Source organism: Nannospalax galili, unplaced genomic scaffold (assembly GCF_000622305.1).
Source record: "Nannospalax galili isolate Female #2095 unplaced genomic scaffold, S.galili_v1.0 scaffold281, whole genome shotgun sequence".
Lineage (NCBI taxonomy): Eukaryota > Metazoa > Chordata > Mammalia > Rodentia > Spalacidae > Nannospalax > Nannospalax galili.
This window is the reverse complement of record NW_008349068.1, coordinates 3419935-3442088: the sequence shown is the minus strand read 5'-3', so window position 1 is coordinate 3442088 and position 22154 is coordinate 3419935. Positions and strand designations below refer to the sequence as shown.

At 39.9% G+C, this 22154-nt stretch overlaps 1 protein-coding gene and 1 non-coding gene across 5 annotated transcripts in view; one reads left to right on the top strand and one right to left on the bottom strand.

Annotated features, from left to right (window-relative positions):
• Ino80d (INO80 complex subunit D) overlaps positions 1-22154 on the top strand; it is a 72992-nt gene that overhangs the window by 34924 nt on the left and 15914 nt on the right. For all 4 annotated transcript variants that reach the window (XM_029569930.1, XM_008846176.3, XM_017801396.2 and 1 more), the window contains exons 7-9: positions 5554-5662; positions 15577-15801; positions 20176-20285. In XM_029569930.1, the coding sequence (XP_029425790.1) occupies positions 5554-5662; positions 15577-15801; positions 20176-20285 (444 nt within the window). The remainder of the gene's footprint in view (positions 1-5553; positions 5663-15576; positions 15802-20175; positions 20286-22154) is intronic.
• On the bottom strand, positions 2727-2833 carry LOC115072554. The gene has a single exon (XR_003851602.1). It is a non-coding gene; the product is annotated as a U6 spliceosomal RNA (small nuclear RNA).

Here is a 22154-nt window from a genome sequence, read left to right as displayed (position 1 = left end):
ATGTTTGAAATGTTGGCATATTTCATTATGCAAAATTGAAAACAAAATCACCTTTGTTAATATTGCCACAGTCTTATTTTAAAAATCTAACTAAGGGTTGGAGAGATGGCTCAGTAAAGAATACATATTGCTCTTGCAGAGGACCTGAGTTAGGGTCCCAGCACCCACGGTCAAGTGACTCATAGCTGTCTCCAAGTGACTCATAGCTGTCTATAACTCTAGATCTAGGGGACCTAATGCCCTCTTCTTGCCTCCATGGTCACATGTGGGACACACATAGACACACATACACAGACATACACACACACACACACACACACACACACTATAATTTTAAAAAGTTAAAAAATAAATTAAAAAAGAAAAGCCTATTGGCAAGTTTTCATGTTCTCAGTGATAAATTCAAGTTTTCCAAAAATCAAACTTTTAAGTCTCATGGGAATGTTATCATTGATTGGCTGCAGTTGTGATTTGGGTATGAAGTGTCCCCAGAAGGCTCAGGTTGGTTGCCAGTACGTGAGCTTTGAGGAAGTGGTTGGATTGTGAAGGCTCTACCCCATGGGTGGATAAATCCATTGATGGATTTATAATTTGAGGTGGGGCCATGATGCAAGCAGTTGGTGACTGGGAGTGTGCCCTTGAGGGATCTACCTTGTTCCTGGTCCCTTCTCTCTCTGCTTCCCGGGGCTGTGAGGTGAGAACTTGGCTCATGGACACCCTTCTGTCATGATAAACTGAAACTCTTTTTATAAAAAAATTAACTTATTTTTAATTTGTGTGTGTGTGTGTGTGTGTGTGTGTGTGTGTGTGTGTGTGTGTGCATGAGAGTGTGGGTAACCATGGAGGACAGAGGGGTGATTCCCTAGAGCTGGAGTTACAGGTGGTTGGGAGCTTTCCAACTTAGGTCTTCTGCAAGAGGGTACCTGCTCTCAACCACTGAGCCATCTCTGGGGCAACAGAACATGACCTTTAAACTCCTGATCTTCCTGCCTCTACCTCCCAAGTGCTGAGATTACAGGGATGTGGCACCATGTCCAGCTGACCAAAATTTTTGGAACCATGATTTAAAGTAAAAAATTTTCTCCTTTTAAGCTGATTTGCTCAGGTGTTTTGTCACAGTAACTAATAGTGTAGAACATAACAACATAAATACTGTTATTCTCCTCTTCCTTAACATGACAACTTCATTGTCTTAGAAACCATAGATTTAAAAAAAAACAACAACCAGGATCTATAGTTGTGTGTGGACTTTCCAGCGCAGCTGAAAGTGGGGGGGGGGGCAGCACCCATTCTTCTGTAAATAAACCCCACCCTATGCTCTGTTAGCAAGCTCAATAAACTTGTTAGGATTTTCCAGGGGAAAAAAAAGAGCGAATGGAAACCTTCATTATTCCACCAAAGTTGATCCCATGTTGGCAAATCCTTTGGTTTTTGATTTCTTATTCCTATTTTTTCCCCTTAAACTTCATTGTATATATATGTTTTTTATATAACCTTTTTCAGGTTATTTCTGGAAAAATGTTTAAAATTGCCTCTCTTTGGAATAATAAAAAAATGAAAATTTAAACCATAGATTTTTCAATCAATCTTTCCAATAAAAATGATATATAGGTGCTGAGAAGATTGGCTTAGTTGGTAAAGTGTCTGCCTTACAAGCCAGCCTGGGCTACATGAGACCTTGTCACAAACAAACTAGCTTAGTGAAACAAAAGCAATTCATTCAAGTTGCAACTCAAACCACCATAAATCCTTCTTCCTTCCTTCTTTTTTTTTTATATTTTATTTATTTTTATCTTATGAGTATATTGCCTGCATGTGTGTAAGTGCACCCATGTTGTGCAATATGCACAAAGGTCAGAGGAGGGCACTGGATTCCCTGGAACTGGTGTTACAGATGGTTATTAGCTGCCTTGTGGGTACTGGGAAACCCAGGTCCTTGGTGGCAGCAGCTAGTGCTCTTAACCGCTGAGCCATCTCTCCAACCCTCCTGCTGGCCTCATTCTCAAAGGATCTGCCTGCCTCTGCCTCCTGAGTGCTAGGACTAAAGATGTATGCCACCTTGCCCAGCATCATAAATCCTTCCTTATGCAGCAGAGGAGCTATATGTACACTTTATATTTATCACACAATATGTTAGACATGTACTCGAGGGTTGAGAGGTAATAAAATACTATTTAACAACGAAGAACACTCTTAAGTAAAACTTGTTGTCTGTGTGTGTACCTACATCCCTGTTATCTACAAATCTTGTTGACTCTAAGGTGTGTTGTAAAGGTTCCAGTGATTACTAGTTGCTGATCACTCAGAGTTTGGTGCCACTACCTTGACTCAGCTGTGGTGACGCAGCAGTCACCACAGCCCACTGTTGCTTTTGTACCATTTGGTGTAAATATCACACAGATATAAAAGCCAATAATGTCTTGGTAGTGGTTTGAAAGTAATGTTGAACTCCTGAGAGAATTTTAGGGACTTTTGGGGATTTATGGTCCATATTTATAATATAGTTGAAGGTTTATGTGCTTTATGAACCAATATTTATCCTGTATTTATTATTATTATTATTTTGGTCTTTATGAGACAGGGTCTCCCTATTAACCCAGCTGGCCTGAAACTCACTATGTAGACCAGGCTGGCCTTGAACTTACCCTGTATTTATTTAGCCTTTTTCATCCATTTTTACTAGTGTTTATTGATACCACGAGTTTTTTTACATATTGCATTTTTTAAAAAGTATGGAGTGCTTCATGAATTTGCATGTCATTCTTGCACAGGGGCCATGCCAATCTTCTCTCTATTGTTCCAGTTTTAGTGTATATGCTGCCAAACTGAGCATCATATTCCATATTTTCTTTACATTTTTTAAAATATTCTGTTTTTATTATTTTTAGTGTATGGGTGTATTGCCTGCATCCATATAAATGCAGCAGTGTCATGCAGTGCCTGTGGAGGTCAGAAGAGGGTGTTGGATTCCCTGGAATTGGAGTTATGGGTAGTTGTTAACTGCCATATGAGTCTTGGGATTTGAACCTGGGTTTTCTACAAGAGTAGTCAGTACTTTTAACCACTGAGCCATCTCTCCAGCCCCATATTCCGTATTTTCAAAAAGCCTCTCCCACCCTCATTATTCGCTTTCAAATATCTGTACTTCTGATTTTCTTTTACATTTATTGTGTGTTAGTGTGTGTGCACATACCTACACATGCCACATGGCACACACACAGGTCAGAGTACAGCTTGGGGGAATCATTTGTTTCCTACCATGTGAGTTCTGGGGATTAAACTCAGATTGCCACGTTTGATGGCAAACATTCGTATTTCCCAAGCCCCTGATTGTTTTTCCTTTTTGTTTGTCTTTTGAGACTGGGTCTCTTGCTATGCTGCCTAGTTTGTCCTCAAACTCAAAGTGTCCTGCTTCAGCCTCCTGAGTGCCATATGAGCCACTATGCCTGACCCTCCCTTTTCCTTGTTTTTGAGCAGAATGATGCTTGCCAAAAAAGCATGTGGCCTTTTTGTGTTTTTTAATTCCAAGCATATTAGAGATCTAAGATTTCAGAACTAAGGCCCTTTTGGAGAAGTCAGAAATTGTAATGCACTCTACTAAGCATAGTCTGTATTCAAGTCAGCAAAGTACGCAAAGAGAAAGCCAGTCTTGTAATTAGCTTTTACAGTCCAGTCTGGGCTGGTTATATCAGTTACATTAGAACCTGAGAAAAGGAAGCCAAGATCAAAGATTTGTTTTATGGGACAGTTAATTTCACAGCAAAAGAAACATTTCCATCTCTATTCTGCCCACTTAGAGTTTGACATTTTCAGAGAAAGTAGAGTGTCTTAATAGAAATTGTTATCATTTGTACAGCAGCAATGCAAAGACAGTCCATGCTGTGTTTTAAAGGTGCTTCAAGGATCATGTTAAAGAACCACACCTTTCCACATACTGAGGTTGATGCTGATAACTTGTTTATTACTTTGTTCCCTACAAATTATTATTTTAGTTGGAAGTATTCACTTTTTAAGACGACCTGACTTGTTAAAATGTCATCTTAGAACTAGAGTTGACATTTATGGCAGTGGCAATGTGCAATTTAATGTTAAACATTTATAATTTACATTTTAATTAACCTTTGCATAATTTCCCTATTTGGTACATATAAACTCATTTAAACCAGGGAAGGAATGGCTGAGGTCTTTTTTAATAGAATTCTGTCTAGTGAGAATGGTCTTTTTGAATTTTGAGGTTCCAAGAAGGAAGATAAAACACCAGTTATACAATGTGAATATATTTCATAATGTGAATGTGTTGGTTCTGTGGCCTCACACTCTACTATACTTTAGGATGAGCAGCTTCTGCTTATCAAAACTCTTTGGTATATAAATTTAAAGAGAGAAATTCTTATGTTAGAAGCTAATTATCGCTAGAAATTACAGCTTTTAACAAAATGAAAATTGTTCATACTATATTTCTACTCTTTCCCCTCTGATCTTATTTTTTTAAAGTGGAACACAGAATGTTGAAAGAAATCCCCCAAATCATTAGTCACAGACTGTTCCCATCTCTCTCTCCCTTCCTCCCATGAGTGTGGCCCTGCCTAGTCTGTGGAGCTTTTCCTTCAGAAGCACCAGGAGAGGGGATTGAAGTATGCCTACCTTTGAAGTTTATTCCAGGGCCACCTCTGTTGAAATATAGCGTGACTCCGCTGGTGCTTTTTTCTTGCCTGGACATATAAATTACTTTTCTGACCCTTTTCAAAGGTTCTTTTTTGAATCAGGGTTTTATGTCTCTTAGACTGGCCTAGAACTTGTTTTGTAGTTGAGGGTGGCATTGAACTTGATCCTCCTGCCTCCATCTCCTAAGTACTGGGATTACAGACATGTGTCACTATACTCAGTTTTGAGCAGTGTTGAGGATTGAACCCAGTGCTTTTTTAATGCTAGGCAAGCACTCTCCCAATTAAGCTACATCAGCTCTGACTTCAATGTGTTTTTTCTGACATTGTTTTAGTATATGATGTTTTTAAAAAATACTTTGTTTGAGTGTATTGCCTCCATGTATATAAGTGCACCCATGTCATGCAATGCCCGCGGAAGTCAGAAGAGGGCGTTGGATCCCCTGGAACTGGAGTTACAGATGGTTGTTAGGCTCCATGTGGGTGCTGAGAATTGAACCTGGGCCCTCTTCAAGAGCAGCCAGTGCTCTCAACTGCTGAGCCATCTCTCTAGCCCTATGTATGGTGTTTTGATCTTTGAATAATTTTACCTTTTATGTATCCTGAGCTCTTTTTGGTTGTTTTCACTTGGTTAATGAAATGTCTGATGAAGTCTATCCTTGGACTAGAGCACAGCTTTGTTATAGTGCCATTGTTTTTAAAGCTGAATGTATGTCATGCATTCATTATTAATATCTTTGTATGAATAGAAATGACCCATCCAGAGGTAGCTATCGTCACTGTAATAGACATGTTGTAGGCATTGCTTATATATTCTGGACAGCTTTTTTGTCTAAATTTTAAATAAAAGCAAATTTTTCTAACTTGCGATACCTACTGTCTGCTGCAGGATTGGACTGGTCAGAGGAGAGTGGAGAGGAGCCGGAGGACTCAGATCAGGCCTCACCATACCAGGTCGCCTGGTCAGTCCGAGAAACTCTCAGATATGAACGACACACGTAAGCTTTCTTTTTTTGGATTTGTTCTTGGACATGTAGCAGGTCAACTTATTTCCTGTCTGTGCTAGTGCTTTTATTTTAGGAAACCAAGGCAGGAACTCAGGATAGGAACCTGGAGCACAGACCATGGAGGATAGCTGCTTAGTGGCTTGCTCCCCTGGCCCATGCCTAACTTGCTTTTTTTTTTTTTTTTAATTAAAAATATTTTATTTATTATTTTTATTTTATGTGTATGCGTGTATTGCCTGCATGTAGGTAAGTGCACCCGTGTCATGCAATGCTTTCGGAGAACAGGAGACTGTCAGATTCCCTGGAACTGGAGTTACGAACAGTTGTTAGCTGCCATGTGGGTGCTGGGATTTGAACCCGGGTCTTCTGCAAGAACAGTCAGTGTTCTTAACTGCTGAGCTATCTCTCCAGCCCCTTAACTTGCTTTCTTATACAATACAGGACCTCCTGCCCAGGGTGACACTGCCCACAGTGGGCTAAGCCCTCCCACGTCATTCAACAATCAAGAAAATGCCCCATAGACTTTGCAATAGGCCAGTCCAGTGGAGGCGATTCCCCAGTTGAGGCTCCCTCAGCCCAGGTGTGTCAAGTTGGTAACTAAAGCTATCCAGCACAATTGTCAGCTTGACACAAACACACTGCTATTAAACCACAACCTTTCCATTTCTTGTCTCTAAGATATAATGCTGACATTAATATCACAACATACATAAGGCAGTATAACCTTAAAAGTCCCACGATCTTTAAAAGATTCAAACACTTTAAATGTTCAGTCTTAAAAGTCTCTTAACTGTAGGCTCCTATAAAATCCAAAACAAGTACTGTCTTATTTCAAAAGGGAAGAATTGGGCACATCTAAGCAAAACCTAAGCCCAGCAAAGTAGTTCAAGGCTGAACATCTGGGATTCACTCACGATCTTCTGGACTCCAAAGGACTTCAGCAGCTCCACTTTCTGGCTCTGCTAGTCATAGCACACACAGCTCATCTTGCAGGCCCAGGTCGCTCCGTTCCATACCTGCTGCCGCCCTTGGTGGTCATCCCAGGGTCTCAGCATCTCCAAAAAGCTTGGTTCTTCACTGAAACTGAGGCTGCATCTTTACCAATAGGCTCTTCTGGCCTATCAGGGTGTCAGGCCTCAGCTGCTTTCTGTGCCCTCTTCAGGCTTTCAACACCAGAACCATGCAGGAGACTCTTAAATATTATCAAGTCCTGCTTCCACCCTGAGATGGAGGCTCAGGCCTCCTCTGGACCACAGCTTCTGTGTGCTGACCCTGAGGAAATACTTCCCAGAAGGTTTTGCCACCATGATGCTAGTCTCTTGTTATCCACAGCTGATCTTTCAGCCTTAGCTGACCGTAATTCAATTCTCAATTCAAAATATCACACAAACAGCCCTTATAGTCTCTTCTTCCCTTTGAAGCTTCACAAGCCAGGCCTCCATCATCTACATCTCTTTCAGCATAACTGTTCTAAGCTCCACAGCAACAAACTCTAAGCACTCAATGGCTTTTCCAGCCCAAAGTTCCAAATGTTTCCATAATTCTCCCCAAATCAACTGGGTTAGGTCTGTCACAGCAATACCCCACTCTCGGTACCAATTTCTGTTATAGTTTGCTGTCAGTTGCTGTGACAAAACACTCTGACCAATACCAGCTTGGAGGGGAAAGGATTTATTTGGCTTATAAGCAGAGTTCATCATCAAGGGAAGCCAAGGAACTCAGAGCAGGAACCTAGAGCACAGACCATGAAGGATAGCTGTTTACTGGCTTGCTCCTCTGGCCAATGCTCAACCTACTTTCTTATACAGTACAGCAACACCTGCCCAGCGGTGGGACTGCCCATAGTGGGCTAGACCCTCCCACATCACTCAGCAATAAAAAAAAATGCCACACAGGCCAGTCCAATGAAGGCAATTCCCCAGTTGAGGCTCCCTCAACCCAGGTGTGTCAGGTTGACATCTAAAGTTATCCAGCACATGTGGTCATAGAGTAATTCTAGAAATTCAGTGGTTTGACTTTTACAACTTAGTTTTTCTCCACAATAATTTTGATTGTTCAAAGTGCTTTGCATTTCTACAGATATCCTAGAACCATGTCATTTCTACAAATTAGACTCTTGTGACTGTGGTTTGAATACTTTTTTTTATTTTTTGGTTTTATTTTATTTTTATTTTATGTGTATGAGTTCTTTGCCTGCATGTATGTAAGTGCACCCATTTCATGCAGTCCCCACAGAGATCAGAAGAGAACTGATCCCTTTGAGCTGGAGTTAGAGCAGTTGTTAGCCACCATGTGGGTGCTGGCAATAGAACCTGGGTCCTCTGCAAGAGCAGCCAGTGCTCTTAACTGCTGAGCCATCCCTCCAGCCCCTATTTTTTATTTATTTTTTTAATTTTTATTTATGTTTTTGGTCTTTTTGAGACTGGGTCTCCCTGTAGCCCCAGCTGTCCTGGAACTCACTATGTAGACCAGGCTGGCCTTGAACTCACAGAGATCCTCCTGCCTCTGCCTCCTGAGTGCTGGGATTAAAGGTGTGTGCCACCACGCCCAGCCTATTTTTTAAATTAAAAAAAATTTTTTTTATTATTTTTATATGTGTATGCATGTATTTCTTGCATATAAGTAAGTGGACCTGTGTCATGCAATGCCTGCGGAGGTCAGAAGAGGCTGTTGGATCCCCTGGGATGAAGTTATGGACAGTTGTTCACTGCCATGTGGGTACTGGGATTTGAACCCAGGTCTTCTGCAAGAACAACCAGTGTTCTTAACCACTGAGCCGTCTCTCCAGCCCCCTATTTTTTATTTTTAAAATAATTTTTGTAATTTTATAACTTTATATTTTTTTCTCAGTAGTGTTTAATTTTTGTTACAAAGGTCTTGCACATTTTAAATATATCTTCAAGTATTTTGCTAGTAGCTGTTTTTGTTTTGTTTTGATCTGCAGTCATGAATATATATTGCAGTTAAAAGAGGTTTTGTGTGCCCCCTTCCCTCCCTCCCTCCTTTTCTCTCCTCCCTTGCCACAGCTTGTGTTTGGAGGTCAGAGGACAACTTTGGGAAGTCCTTATTTGCCGACTCAACTCTTCCAGCCCAAAACAAGGGTTTTTTTTTGTTGTTTTTTTTTTTTTAAAGCCAGGGTCTCCCTCTGTAGCCCCGGCTTGCCCCTCTTACTCCCTAGTATCCTGCCTCAGCCTCCTGTGTGTTGGAATTCATTCTTGGCACAGTACAATTTTGATAAATTTGTTTGTTCTTGTTTTCTGCATAAACTCTGATTTCCTTTGAAAACAATTATGCCATTTATGAATATGGTAGTTTTTCTTCCTTCCAATCTTTATGCTTTTCATTCCTATTTGGCCTGTTGGTATTGGCATATATTTTCAGTAAAATATTGAATAGAAATAGTAAAGATGGATATAATTGACTTTGTATTTTGTATAAAATATTTATGGAACTTTGAACTAATTTTTTTGTTTAAAAGAGTTCCATTTACAGGGGCTGGAGAGATGGCTCAGTGGTTAAGAGTACTGGCTGCTCTTGCAGAGGACCCAGGTTCAGTTCCTAGCACCCACATGGTGGCTAACAGCCGTCCATAACTCCTTGTACCAGGGGATCTGACACCCTCTTCTGACCTCCATGGGCATTGCACAACACGGGTGCACTTACAAAAATGCAGGCAAAACACTCATACACATAAAATGAAAGTAAAGAGAAATATTTTTCAAGAGCTCCATTTATTTCCTGTTTAGATCTATTTAAGACCATTCTCCTTAGTCTTTCACTGCTTTTTAGTTTTGGTGAATCCATCCTTTAAATGTCTCACATATAGCTATTTTATATTCGTAATTTAAACCTTTAGAGTCCTTATAAGTCTGTTATTTAGTCTGTCTTTTTGTCATACAAAGTGGTTTACTTCCTCATTTGTATGGTAATCTTGGTAGTTGATCCTGCCTCTCCTGGAATGTCAGGTTCAGCAGGTGCCCTGTCAGCAGCTCTTTTTGCTGTCTTTCTCCAACTTCAGCTCTAGTTCTCTTTTCCTGTTTATTCATTTTTTTTGACCAAACAGTTTGGGAAAAGAGTTCCTCCTCAAGGCCAGCAATGCAGTAAGTGTGTTCTCCTGAGTGTGTTGGTGCTTTAGAGTAAAGTTCCCTGAGTCCCCGGCTGGGCCTGCCCCAGCAGTTCATTCTGTTGTTGCTTCACTGGGTCAGTGATCTGCAGATCTTTTTCTCCTGTCTTCTGAGTTCGATCTGCCTGTTGGATGTTTCTTATCAAATATTTTCTTGATAGCTTGAAATGAGCATTTTCAGAACTAAACTATTCTCCTTAATGGGTATTTATTTTCCTTTATAGAGTGCCCTTTTCTAACTCCTGTTTTTGTGAGATATGCTGCCGTTTTCCTGCTTTGTTGTTTTAGTAAAGTAAATTAAAGCAAATTTTTATTTGAAGAATTTCCTGTCATGCCTTAAGATTATGGACAAGCCTGGAGTCTTAGAATGTCAAATTTGGATTTTGTTGCTGTATATTTGGATTTTATTAGTTACATTTAAAAAATTAGTATGAGCCAGGTATGGTGGCACATGCCTTTTTTCCCAGCACTTGGGAGGCAGAGGTCATCCTGATTTACACAGAGAATAGTTCCAGGTCAGCTGGGGCTACAGAAGACCCTTTCTCAAAAAAAAAAAAAATTGGTATGCGTAGGGACTGGAGAGATGGCTCAGTGGTTAAGATCACTGATTGCTCTTGTAGTGGACCTGGGTTTGCTTCTCAGCACCCACATAATGGCTCACAACTGCCTGTAATCCCTCTTCTGGTCTCTGCAGGCATTGCATGCATGTGGTACACATTAACCGACTTCCAGGAACACACACATAAATAAAAAATTAGGTGTGTGCCTATGTATGTGCGTGTGTATGTGTCTACAGATTCATACGTGGCATGGGACACATGTGAAAGTCAGAGTAACATTTTGGGAGTTGGTTCTCCTTTCACCCTGGGTTCTGGGAACCAAACTCAGATTGTCAGGCTTCTGTGGCAAGTGTTTTTACCTACTGAGCTGTCACTGAACTGTCTTGCTGGCCCTATCAGTAACATTTTAGCAATAATAACTATAATTAGTATGATTTCTCCTTGGGATGTAGGTAGGCCAGCTGCATGTCTCCTCTTAAAGATGAGGAGAGTTCAAGAATGAGAATGTCCATAGTGCCAGGCCCATCACTGGTCTGCGAGGGGGGATTGGCCTTTCTCTTTCTAGCCACTGCTTTTCCTCAACAACCAGGTGTGATGTGCTAATGCCATAGCTCTTAGTTACAAATGGCAAGCAACTCAAAGTTTTCTAGATTAGGCACATGCCAGTGATGGTCTGTGGACCCGTCAGTCTTCAAACTGCCTATTTGTCCATGACACAGTAAGTATGGAAATTATTAATAAGTTTTAGAAACTTTCAAATCTCAATACCTACTGCATCTTTGCATGGTCACTTTGAGAGGTGTGTATCTAGTCATGCTTCCTGAAGGATGAGTCTTTTAGATAATTTTGACCAGTGACTCTATCCTTACTTTTCCTTTTGAGACCTGCTTTTCCTCTCCCCTTTGCATTTCTATTATGATACTTCTATTATGCTTATGCAGATTCAAAGCCATTGTTATTTTTTATTTTTATATTTTATTTATTTATTTATTTATTTATTTATTTATTTATTTATTTATTTAGAGACAAGATCTCTCTATAGCTCCAGCTGGCCTGAAAGTCACCATATAGACCAGGGTGACTCGATCTCAGAGACCTGTCTGCCTCTGCCTCTTGAGTGCTGGGATTAAAGTCCATACCCAACCGTTTTTGACTTTCTTACCTGTTTTAACCAGTTGCCAGGTTGAGTTAATTCCTTTATGATAAATGCCCTTGTATGTGTTTCGTTTAGTATCTCTGTGGCGTCTTTCTTTAATCACTCTCCTGTCTTTCAGTTGTTAACCATTCACTCAGCTCTGTCTCTCTTCCCTAAATATGCTCTAGGTTGTCATTCCCAATAGTGTTTGAAGAGCTCCTTATTTAGTGGGGTTTTTCCTTCTTTTTTTCTTTCTTAAATATTTTATTTATTATTTTTTGGTCTTTTTGAGACAGGGCCTCCCTGTAGCCCCAGCTGGCCTGGAACTCACTATATAGACCAGGCTGGCCTTGAACTCACAATTTGCCTGCCTCTGCCTCTGGTGTGCACCACCACACCCATATTTATTTTTTATTTTGTGTATATGAGTGTATTGCCTCCATGTATGTAAGTACACCTGTGTCATGCAGTGTCCACAGAGGTTAGAAGAGGCTGTTGGATACTCTGGAACTGGAGTTATGGATGGTTGTTAGCCACCATGTAGGTGCTGGGAATCGAACTCTTGTCCTTTGCAAGAGCAGTCAGTGCTCTTAATCTCTGATGCATCTCTCCATCCCCCCCTTTTTTTTTTCTTTTTTTTAAAACAGGATCTTACTGTATTGTTCAGGCTGGCCTTGAACTCATAGCAGTTCTCCTGCCTCAGTCTTCCAATGAGCCACACATGGCTTATTTTATTTAAGTTCCTCTTGGGGTATGGCTTGGTGGAAGGATACTTGTAGAACATGTGTTAGGTCCTGTGTTCCTTTCAGAGTACTGCAAAATTATTTTAAAAAACCCCAAAAACAAAAACAATGAAAGAAATGAAAGCCCCTCCCCTCCAAGAGCCCTTTTGACTAAGGTGGAAACCAGTATCTCTTCTGGGTCTATCTAATTCTTTTGTTTGTTTGTTTGTTTGTTTGTTTGTTTGCATTAGTGTTTTGTCTGCATGTAAGCACACTATGTGCATGCAGTGCCCACAGATACCAGAAGAGGCTGTTGGATCTCCTGGAACTGGATTTATAGATGATTGTGAACCTCAACGTGGGTTCTGGGAACCAAACTTAGGTCCTGTGGAAGAGCAGCCAGTGCTCTTAACTGCTGAGCCATCTCTCCAGCCTGCTGTCTAGTTCTTTGTTTTACAAATGGTACTGCTGGGCTGGCACGATGGCACAGTTGCTAAAGTGCTTGCCACGCAAGCCTGACGATCTGAGCTGTCTGTTCCTGGAACCCGCATGAAGGTAGGAGAGGACTAATGCCACGGAGTTGTCCTCTGACCTCCATGTGTCACAACCTCCCAGTCATACACATACGCACACACAACGGTAGTAAGTAAAAATTAAAAAGAAATGGTACTGCTATTTTCTCCTAGCCTTTGCTGAGGGAAACCACTAAGCTGTTCTCATCCCTCCTGCTGTCTCTTCCAGGTTGCTTGTCTTCTGTCCAAGCACGCCACTTCTCTTGTCTGCATTCCAGCTGCTACCCTAGCAGCAGTCCACACTCTTTCTCACCTGAGGTTGTGTTATAGCTTCCTAGCTGCTCTCTCATCTCTTCCTTGTATCCTGTGTCTCCTGTGTTGCCTTTCTCTTGTTACTAGTATTGCTACCCATTGTCTTAAATATCTAAAGGTTCTTCATTGTCTTTGAAATAAAAATTAAACTTTCCTCCTGCTTCACTTACTAGGAGTTGAACCTCTGAAATGCTAGGCAAGTGCTCCACTCCTGAGCTATATGCCTGGGTCTTTTTTAAAACTTAAAAAAAGTTTTGAGATAGGGTATTGCTGAGGTGCTTAGGCTAAGTAAGAACTCACTCTGCAGGTCAACCTGGCCTTGGATTTGTGATCCTTCTGCTTCAGCCTCCTGAATAGCTGGGTTTACAGGCCTGTGCTGGCAGGCCTGGCATGATACTCTTTAACTTGGAATTTTGGAAAGTTCAGCTATCATCAGTTTATTCAAGGTTTAATTCTACTTCCATCTCCTCAGCAACCTTTAATGTTGCAATGGACGTCAGCAACACTTTATCCAGACCTTTCTCCTGGCCTTAACTGAAATCATTCTCATACTAAAGATGCTTATAGCACTTACTGGTTTTACTAGAACTCTGAAGTGTAGACCTGCTTTGAGACTTACAGACAATAAAAAAATGAAGGTTATTGAGGCTGGAAAGATGACTCAGTGACTAAGAACACTTGCTGTTCTTGCAGAATACCTAGGTTCAGTTCCCAGCACCCACATGGTATCTCACTTACATACATGCAGACAAAAAACTCATATACATAAAAATAAAAATAAATAAATATATTTTTACAATGGAAATTATTCCTAGGTTCTATGTCATAAAAAATCTGACTCAGTAGATCTAGGGTGAGTCTTGAAAATCTGAACTTTTAAGACATCCTTAGATTTTTCTCCTATTCTTTTTAAAAAAAAATTATTTATTTTTATTTTATGTGTATGTGGATTTTGGCTGCATGATATTAGGTATACCACATACATACAATGCCTGCAGAGCCAGAAGAGGGTGTTGGAGCCCTTGTGGGTGCTGGGAACCAAACCTGCAAGAGAAACAAGTGCTCTTAACCACTGAGCCATCCTTCTAGCCCCTATTCTTACTTTTTTTAGACAGTCTCTCAGCATGTAGCCTTGGCTGGCCTGGAACTCACTGTAGTCCAAGCTAGCATTGAACTTAGAGTGATCCTGGCTTATAGAACCATGCATGGCTAGAATTCTCTCTCCCTGTCTCTTCCCCTCCCTCCTCTCTCTCATTCTTTTGGCTTTTTGACACAAGGTCTCACTATATATGCCAGGCTAGACTTGAACATGAGGCAATCCTCCTGCCTCAGTCTCCTGAATACATCCTCCACCATACCCAGAGCTCTTAGATTCTTTTAACTGTGTCTAGAGATTTGAGCCATTGGTCTGTCTACCCCATTGTTTTAGTTAGTGAGTCTATCCTCTTTTGCATCATTCAGTTTTGGAGTGCATTTGTTTTGTGTAAATTACATTGCAACCTGTTTCACACTTTGTTCTTCTATGGTGGCTAGCACAATAGACATACAATAGATGGTCAGTATATGAAAAGATTGAAGAGGCTTCAATTTGTGCATTAGCATTAGAAACTGTATTGTAGAGGACATATTTCTAGAAGAGATTCTAAACAGAAGTTTATAAGGTAGCTTACTGTGGGGTATTCTGAAAGGAAATACTCTAGAAAAACTAATGATTTATAGAACACTAATAATGTTAGTCTGTTGCATTGCCTGTATTGTATTTATTTACATTACAATAAAAGAGAAAGAAGATTAAATAACATCCATTAGTTTTCAAGTGATATTCCTAACAATTCCTTCCTATTCCTAACAATTAAAAATGAGATCACATTTTCCCATAAAGAAGTAGACATTTTACCCTTGCTGGTGGTAGGCAGTACTAACAGGCACTGTTTCTTGTTAGCCTGGATGTGCCCTCTGCATCCCTTTGAAGCACACTTGAGCAGGGGTCACCAGTCAGTCATATCAGCATGCTGTAGGAAACCTGTATGTAATCTGTGGCTTGTGAGACCAGGTGGGATGCCTCTGTAGCTAAAATGATAGTGTTAATGTGATCCTTATGCTAGAATTTCTTTAAGCACTTAGCAAGAAAAGGTTATTTAAAAACCAGGATGTGAAAAAGGGAAGCTCTCAGGTAAGTATTGTTTGAATTGACCTCTGTGTTTCTGGTATGACCTGTCTGTTTTCATGAGGGTTTGATATGTATGTCCTCAGAGCTTTCCTGAAGTGAGTGAACGTAAATGGTTTTCTCTGGAGTCCCTGCTCTGGTGCAGTAAGTGCCTCATGAAGACATGCAGGCCACGCACTGCTGCCTCGCTGCTGGTTGAAGTTTTATGCTTATTCTCAGCTGGATTGGAATCTCTTCTAGTTTTCTTAGGTTTGTGTTCATAGCCACAGAAGTTTTAAACCTGTGCACTCACCCACCTTGCTCATTGTTACCTCCCCTTTCTAATTGGAACTTTGTGTGTAATCAGTCTTCACACTTCTCCCTACACTTTCCAGGCCAGATGACGATGATGCAGAGAGTAGGAGCTCCAGGGTGACCCAACTTTGCACTTACTTTCAGCAGAAGTACAAGCACCTCTGCCGCCTGGAGCGAGCAGAGTCTCGTCAGAAGAAATGCCGGCATATGTTTAGGAAAGCGCTGCTGCAGGCGGCCAGTAAAGAGCCTGAATGCACCGGCCAGTTAATACAGGAACTGCGAAGAGCTACCTGCAATCGAACCAGGTTAGCACCACACCGACCCACCTGTTCCATTTTTGTTTTATATGACCTTGGAGGAGATAATTAAGGTATTATGTGAGGTGAACATTTAAGCTCCAAATAGCTTGGGCACAGTGTCTCGTTATGTAGCTCAGAAAGAGTGCTACAGAGGTGGTAGAAGAACACTGCCATGAGCTGACTGGAGTTAGAGCATTAGTGAGTTTTGTCCAGGTGTTGCATTAGTATTTATTCATTAAAGAGATTTGAGGACTGGAGAGATGGCTCAGCTGTTAAGAGCACTGGCTACTCTTGCAGAGGACCTGGGTTTGGTTCCTAGTACCCACGTGGCAGCTAACCATTTGTGACTCCAGTTCCCGGGGATATTGTGCCCTCTTCTGGCCTCCTTGGGCATTGCACACATGGGTGCACTTACATGTATGGCAAGACCCACTAATGCACATTAAATAATTTTATGAGTCCTGAAAAAGAGATTTGAGAATGTTGTTTGCTTTGTGAACATATTTGCCCAGATTGGCTTCAAGCTCTGGATCCTCTGGCCTCCATTTACTGAGTGCTGGGATTACAACATATGCCATTACTCCTGGCTGAGATTGTTGGCTATATTTAATTAAGCAAACACAAAACACAATACTTAAAATTTTGCTGTTATTTAAAATAATATTTATAATTAAAATATTTTTTTACTTACAGGTTTTTTAACCATGAAAGTAAACTAATATTTTCATTTTATACTAAAAGTACTTTTTTTTACTTTTGTTATTTATGCTATTTTTTCTGTATACTATCTTTTAATATGTACACTGTCTTACATATTATGTATACAGAATATTTTATTGCATTACATTTCTTTTTATTTTCTTTTTGCTTATTATTTATTTATTTATTTATTTATTTATTATCTTTTGAGACAGGGTCTCACTGTATAACTCAGGCTGCCACTGAACTTGAGCTCCTCTTGCATCTCAGCTTTCCAAGTACTAGGAATACAGGCATGTGCCACTATACTGGGAAAAACATGGTTTTTAATAACTGCATAATGAAAATGAAATGAAAAATCCTTAGACTTTTTCTGTTTATATATTTAAGCTAAAATTGACCTGTACTGTTTAAAAATTATGTGTTAACCTGATGTGATGGCATATACCCAGAATCCCAGAACTGTGGAGGCTGAGGCAGGAAGATTATGAGTTCAGATCTAGGCTTAGCTACATGGTTAAGACCGTATCACAAGCAAATGAAAGGAACCTACACAAAACAAAAGGTCTGTGTGCAGTTGTTTTTTTTTTTTTTTTTCCTTAAAGTTACATCATGGTGGTTTCACATTTTAACTCTATGTTGGCCTTGTAGGGTTCAGAATTTTATGTATTTGAGTGTATGTATGTATGTATATATGTGTATGCATGTATGTAAGTGCACCCCTGTTGTGCAGTGCCCAAAGAGGCCAGAAGAGGCCGCCAGATCCCCTGGAACTGGAGTTACAGATGGTTCTTAGCCACCATGTGAGTGCTAGGAACCAAACCCAGGTCTCTGCTCTTAACTGCTGAACCATCTCTCCAGCCCTGACTATTCTATGTTTTTGAGTATTCTTTTGAAAATATGACTTTATAATATTTATATAATATGCCATTTAATGAAAGTCTGCATATTGCAAATCAGTTTTCTGCTATTTTTTCCATTTTTATTGAATTTTTGCTAATTTCATTCACTACATTTTGATTGTATTTAGATTCCCCTCCCCTATCTGCACCTCCTCCCCTCAGTTTTCTACTATTTCGATGAAGAAATTTTGGTGTATTACCACTTGGAAGTTTATTTAAGTTGTGAAAATTTGAATGGAATAATAATTACTTGAGTTAGGGACCTTTTATACTCATACACATAAAATAAAAAGTAATAAAATATTTTAAAAAACAGTAGTTTATATTTATAATCAGAAATTTCAAAGTTAAAATTTCTAATCTCATTTATACAGCATGTATATTTTTTTATCATAATTGTAACTATTTTTTTGTTTGTTTTATTTTTTTCGTCTTTTTGAAACAGGGTCTCCCAGTAGCCTCAGCTGACCTGGAACTCACTATACAGACCAGGGTAGCTTTGAACTCACAGAGATCCACCTGGCTCTGCCTCCTGATTGCTGGGATTAAAGGCATGCATCAACACGCCAGGCTTTGTTTTATTTTTTGAGGCTGGATCTCACTAGCCCTGGCTGGCCTGGAACTTACTTTGTAGATCAGGCTGGCCTCAAATTCACAGGGACCTGCCTATTTCTGCCTCATAAATGCTAGGATTAAAGGCATGTGCCACCATGCCTGGCATAACTGTCTTTTAGTTTTATCTGAAATATTCACACATTTAAAAGCACTGAATTGAGTTAAAACATTTCTTTTTTTTTTTGTCCTTTTTAGACAGGGTCTCCCTGTAGCCCCAGCTGTCCTGGAACTCACTACATAGACCAGGCTGGCCTTGAACTCACAAAGATCTGCCTGCCTCTGCCTCCCAAGTGCTGGGATTAAAGGCATGCACCACCACGCCTGGCTAAAACATTTAACATCTTACTTTAAGGAAATTATTTCCCTTCCCTCTTTTCTTCCTTTCTTTCTTCATCATTTTACTCTGCATCCCCTGTTGGTATTGAACTTACAGTGACCTTCCTGTCTTCCTCCAAGTGCTGGAATTATAGGCATGTGTCATTATTGCTCAGCTAACCAAATAATTTTCTAATTTAGAAGGTCTTTTTCTGTATTGAGTTTTTAAAAATTTTATAATTTCAGGTGATAACTTTAAGGGCATATGTGTAGAAAAAAAGTAAGTTTATACACCAGGATATCTATAACTGATGGGATTATTGAAAGTTGAAAATTATTAGTTTGTATAGTCTTAAATTTTTCTTTTCTATTTATTTATGCATTTTTAAAGTGTACCAGTGTTTTGCCTGCAGGTATATAAGTGCACCCATATCATGTAGGCCCTATGGAGGCCAGGAGAGGGAGCATTGGATCCCCTGGAACTGGACTTAAGAGAAAAACTATAGTTAGCCACCATGTGGGTGCTGGGAAACAAACCATGGCTCTCTGCAAGAGCAGCCAGTGCTCTTAACCTGCTGAGCCATCTCTCCAGCACCTCTAATTTTTTTATAGTCATGAATTTCATGAGAAACTGATTAAATCTATTCTTGACAGTAATTTCCATGAATGCAGAAACAAAATATATTTAGTTCTTAAATCTTTAGTTGATGAACAGATGAATAGAATTTAATATGTATAGGTCTGTTCTCAATTAATTGAAACAATTCACTCAATTCAACACAGTTTTTTTCTTTTTTCTTTCTTTTTTTTGGTCTTTTTGAAACAGGGTCTCCCTGTTGCCCCAGCTGGCCTGGAACTTACTATGTAAACTAGGCTGGCCTTGAACTCACAGAGATTGTCTGCGTTTCCCTCCCAAGTGCTGGGACTACAGTGTGCACCACCATGCCTGGCCATCAACACAGTTTTTAAAATAATGATATCTAACATTTTGTGATATAATACTTTCAAGTGTATAATTTCAGTAGACATTGTATCACCAGTATAAAGCAATTTATATAGGCATTTTATACTTCAATTCTAATACATGATGATGATGATTTTGTCGAAGATAGAGGCATCCAATGAATTTGATGAGTTTGGTAGTATGGAAAACTGCATTTATGTCTTTCTTTTTGGTGGTGCTAGGGATTGATTGCAAGGCTTGGTACATACTAAAGTGTGTGGAGGTATATACCTCCAACTCTTCTATGATTCTTAATTTTTTTTTAATTTATTTAATTTTATGTGTTGAGTATTTTGCCTGCATGTATGCAAGTGCACCTGTGTCATGCAATGCCTGTAGAGGTCAGAAGAATGCATCAGATCCCAGAACTGGAGTTAAGGATGGTTGTTAGCCTCCATGTGGGTGCTGGGAACTGAACTTGGGTCCTCTTAACCACTAAGCCATCTCTCCAGCCTCCTTTTTCTATGGTTCTTAACTAACTTTTCAGAACACCTCCCAAACCAACTGTAGTTATATTTTTTAAAAAAATTAGTGATAGCGTTGCCAAATAACAAAACATCAAGGTGGACCCTGGGGGATATAGCTCAGTAGTCAAGTGCTTGACCTGCATGCATGAGGTTCTACGTTTGGTCTCCAGTAGCAGCAAAACCAAGCCTGATGACCTTAGTTCCATCCCTAGGATCCACATGGTAGAAGAGAACCAGCTCCTGCAAGTTGTCCTGTGACCTCTACACATGTGCTGTAGCATGTATGTACGTGCATGTACACACATGTTAAAGAAAACAAAAATTATTCTGGATTGTTAGAACACTTAAAACAATTAATATTATATTCTTCCTTTTTTAGCATCGGTCAGACCAAATTGAAGGAGATGGAGCCAGCACCGTGTAGTGGAACTGTGAAGGGTGAACAGTGCACTAACAAGGCCCTTCCATTCACCAGACATTGTTTCCAACGTATCCTTTCAAGAAGTATTAACTGGTTTTGGTCTGTGTGTGATTTTTCCGCTCCCTGGGCTAGAGGTGGGAACTTAGAGCCTTGCATATATTAGGCAACTGTTTTGCCACTGTAATTCATTTTAAAATCAAGTTAATGAAGTGGGGCATGGTGTCACACACCTTTAATCCCAGCATTTAGGAGGCAGAGGCAGGCCATCTCTGTGAGTTCAAAACCAGCTGGGGCTACAGGGAGACTCTGTCTCAAAAAGACCAAAAAAAAGAAAAGTGAATGACTTTTACCCCATTTTTTGATATAGTTTCACTATATAATTGAGGTTGGTCTCAAACATGTAGTCCTCCTGCCTCAGTATCCTCACTGTTGAGATTCCAGATGTTTGCTACCACCACACATAGCAAAAGACTTTGAAATCATAACTATTTCATAATTACAGTAATTATGTAATTTCATGATTACATAATTCCTAATTTTCATATAGACTTAATACTTTTCTGGTTATAGCATCATGTTTAATTTTTTAAACTTAAGTCTATATTTTATTCTCATACTGAGCTTAGAAAGAAATCATGAGTGCATAACGTTGTGCTGTTTTGTTGTCTCACATGGAACTTGAATCCAGTTTCTAGTTAGGATCTGGACCAGAGTCAAGAGGTCTGACTTATAACAAGATAAACAGAGCAGGTTCTCTTAAGGTTGCTGTTAAAGTATATCTCATTATTACAGGAATTCTGATCCATTAATTGTTTCCAGCTTATAAGAAGTAACTAACAATTATTGATAGAAAAATTGAATCACTTTTTTTTTAGCCAGGCGTGGTGGCACATGCCTTTAGTCCCAGCACTCAGGAGGCAGAGGCAGGTGGATCTCTGTGATCTCTGGTCTACATAGTGAGTTCCAGGCCTGCTAGGACTACAGGGAGACCCTGTCTCAAAAATACTCCCCTCCCTGCCCCGCCCAAAATTAAAATATTGTTTGAGATAGGGTGATAGGGTCTCAGGTAGCCCAGGCTGGTCATTATGTAGCCATGGATAACCTTGACCTTCTGATCCTCCTGTTGCTGGTATTACAGGTGCCACCATGAATGCTTTATGTGGAGCTAGATAACGAATTTTCTACATGCTAGGCAAGCACTCTACCAACTAAACTTCATTCTTAGCCCTTGTTTTTGTTTTTGTTTTGTTTTTAAGAAATGGTGTTCTGGAGGGGTATAGTGGCCCATATCTTTGATTCCAGCACTCGGGAGGCAGAGGTAGGCGCATCTCTGTGAGTTCAAGGCCAGCCTGATCTGCATAGTGAGTTCCAGCCCAGCTGGGGCTACAGGGAGACCCAGTCTCGAAAAGAGACAAAAAAAACCCCAGAAAACAAAACAAAACAACCCAATAATAATAATAATAATAATAATAATAATAATAATAATAATAAAATATTAAAAAAAAATAGAAGCCTCTTGGCTTTTAAAATTTTTTATTGAGCTTTTATATTTTCATACAATAGTTCTTAATCAAATTTAGACCCCCCCTCCCCCATCCATTCCTTTCCCATCCCTCCATTGAACCTCATTTTTATTTATTATTTTTATTTTATGTGTATGTGTGTATTGCCTGCATGTGGTTAAGTGCATCTGTGTTGCACAATGCCCGCGGAAGTCATAAGTGGCTGTTGGATCCCCTGGACCTGGAGTCACGGACAGTTGTTAGCTGCCATTGTGGGTGCTAGGATTCGAACCTGGGTCTTCTGCAAGATCAGTCAGTGTTCTTAACCACTGAGCCATCTCTTCAGCCCCTGGAAAGATTTGGTTTTATTTATGTGTATGTGTATCTGTGTATTTTTGTGAGTGTATGCCACCTTAGTGCAGGTGCTCAAGAAGA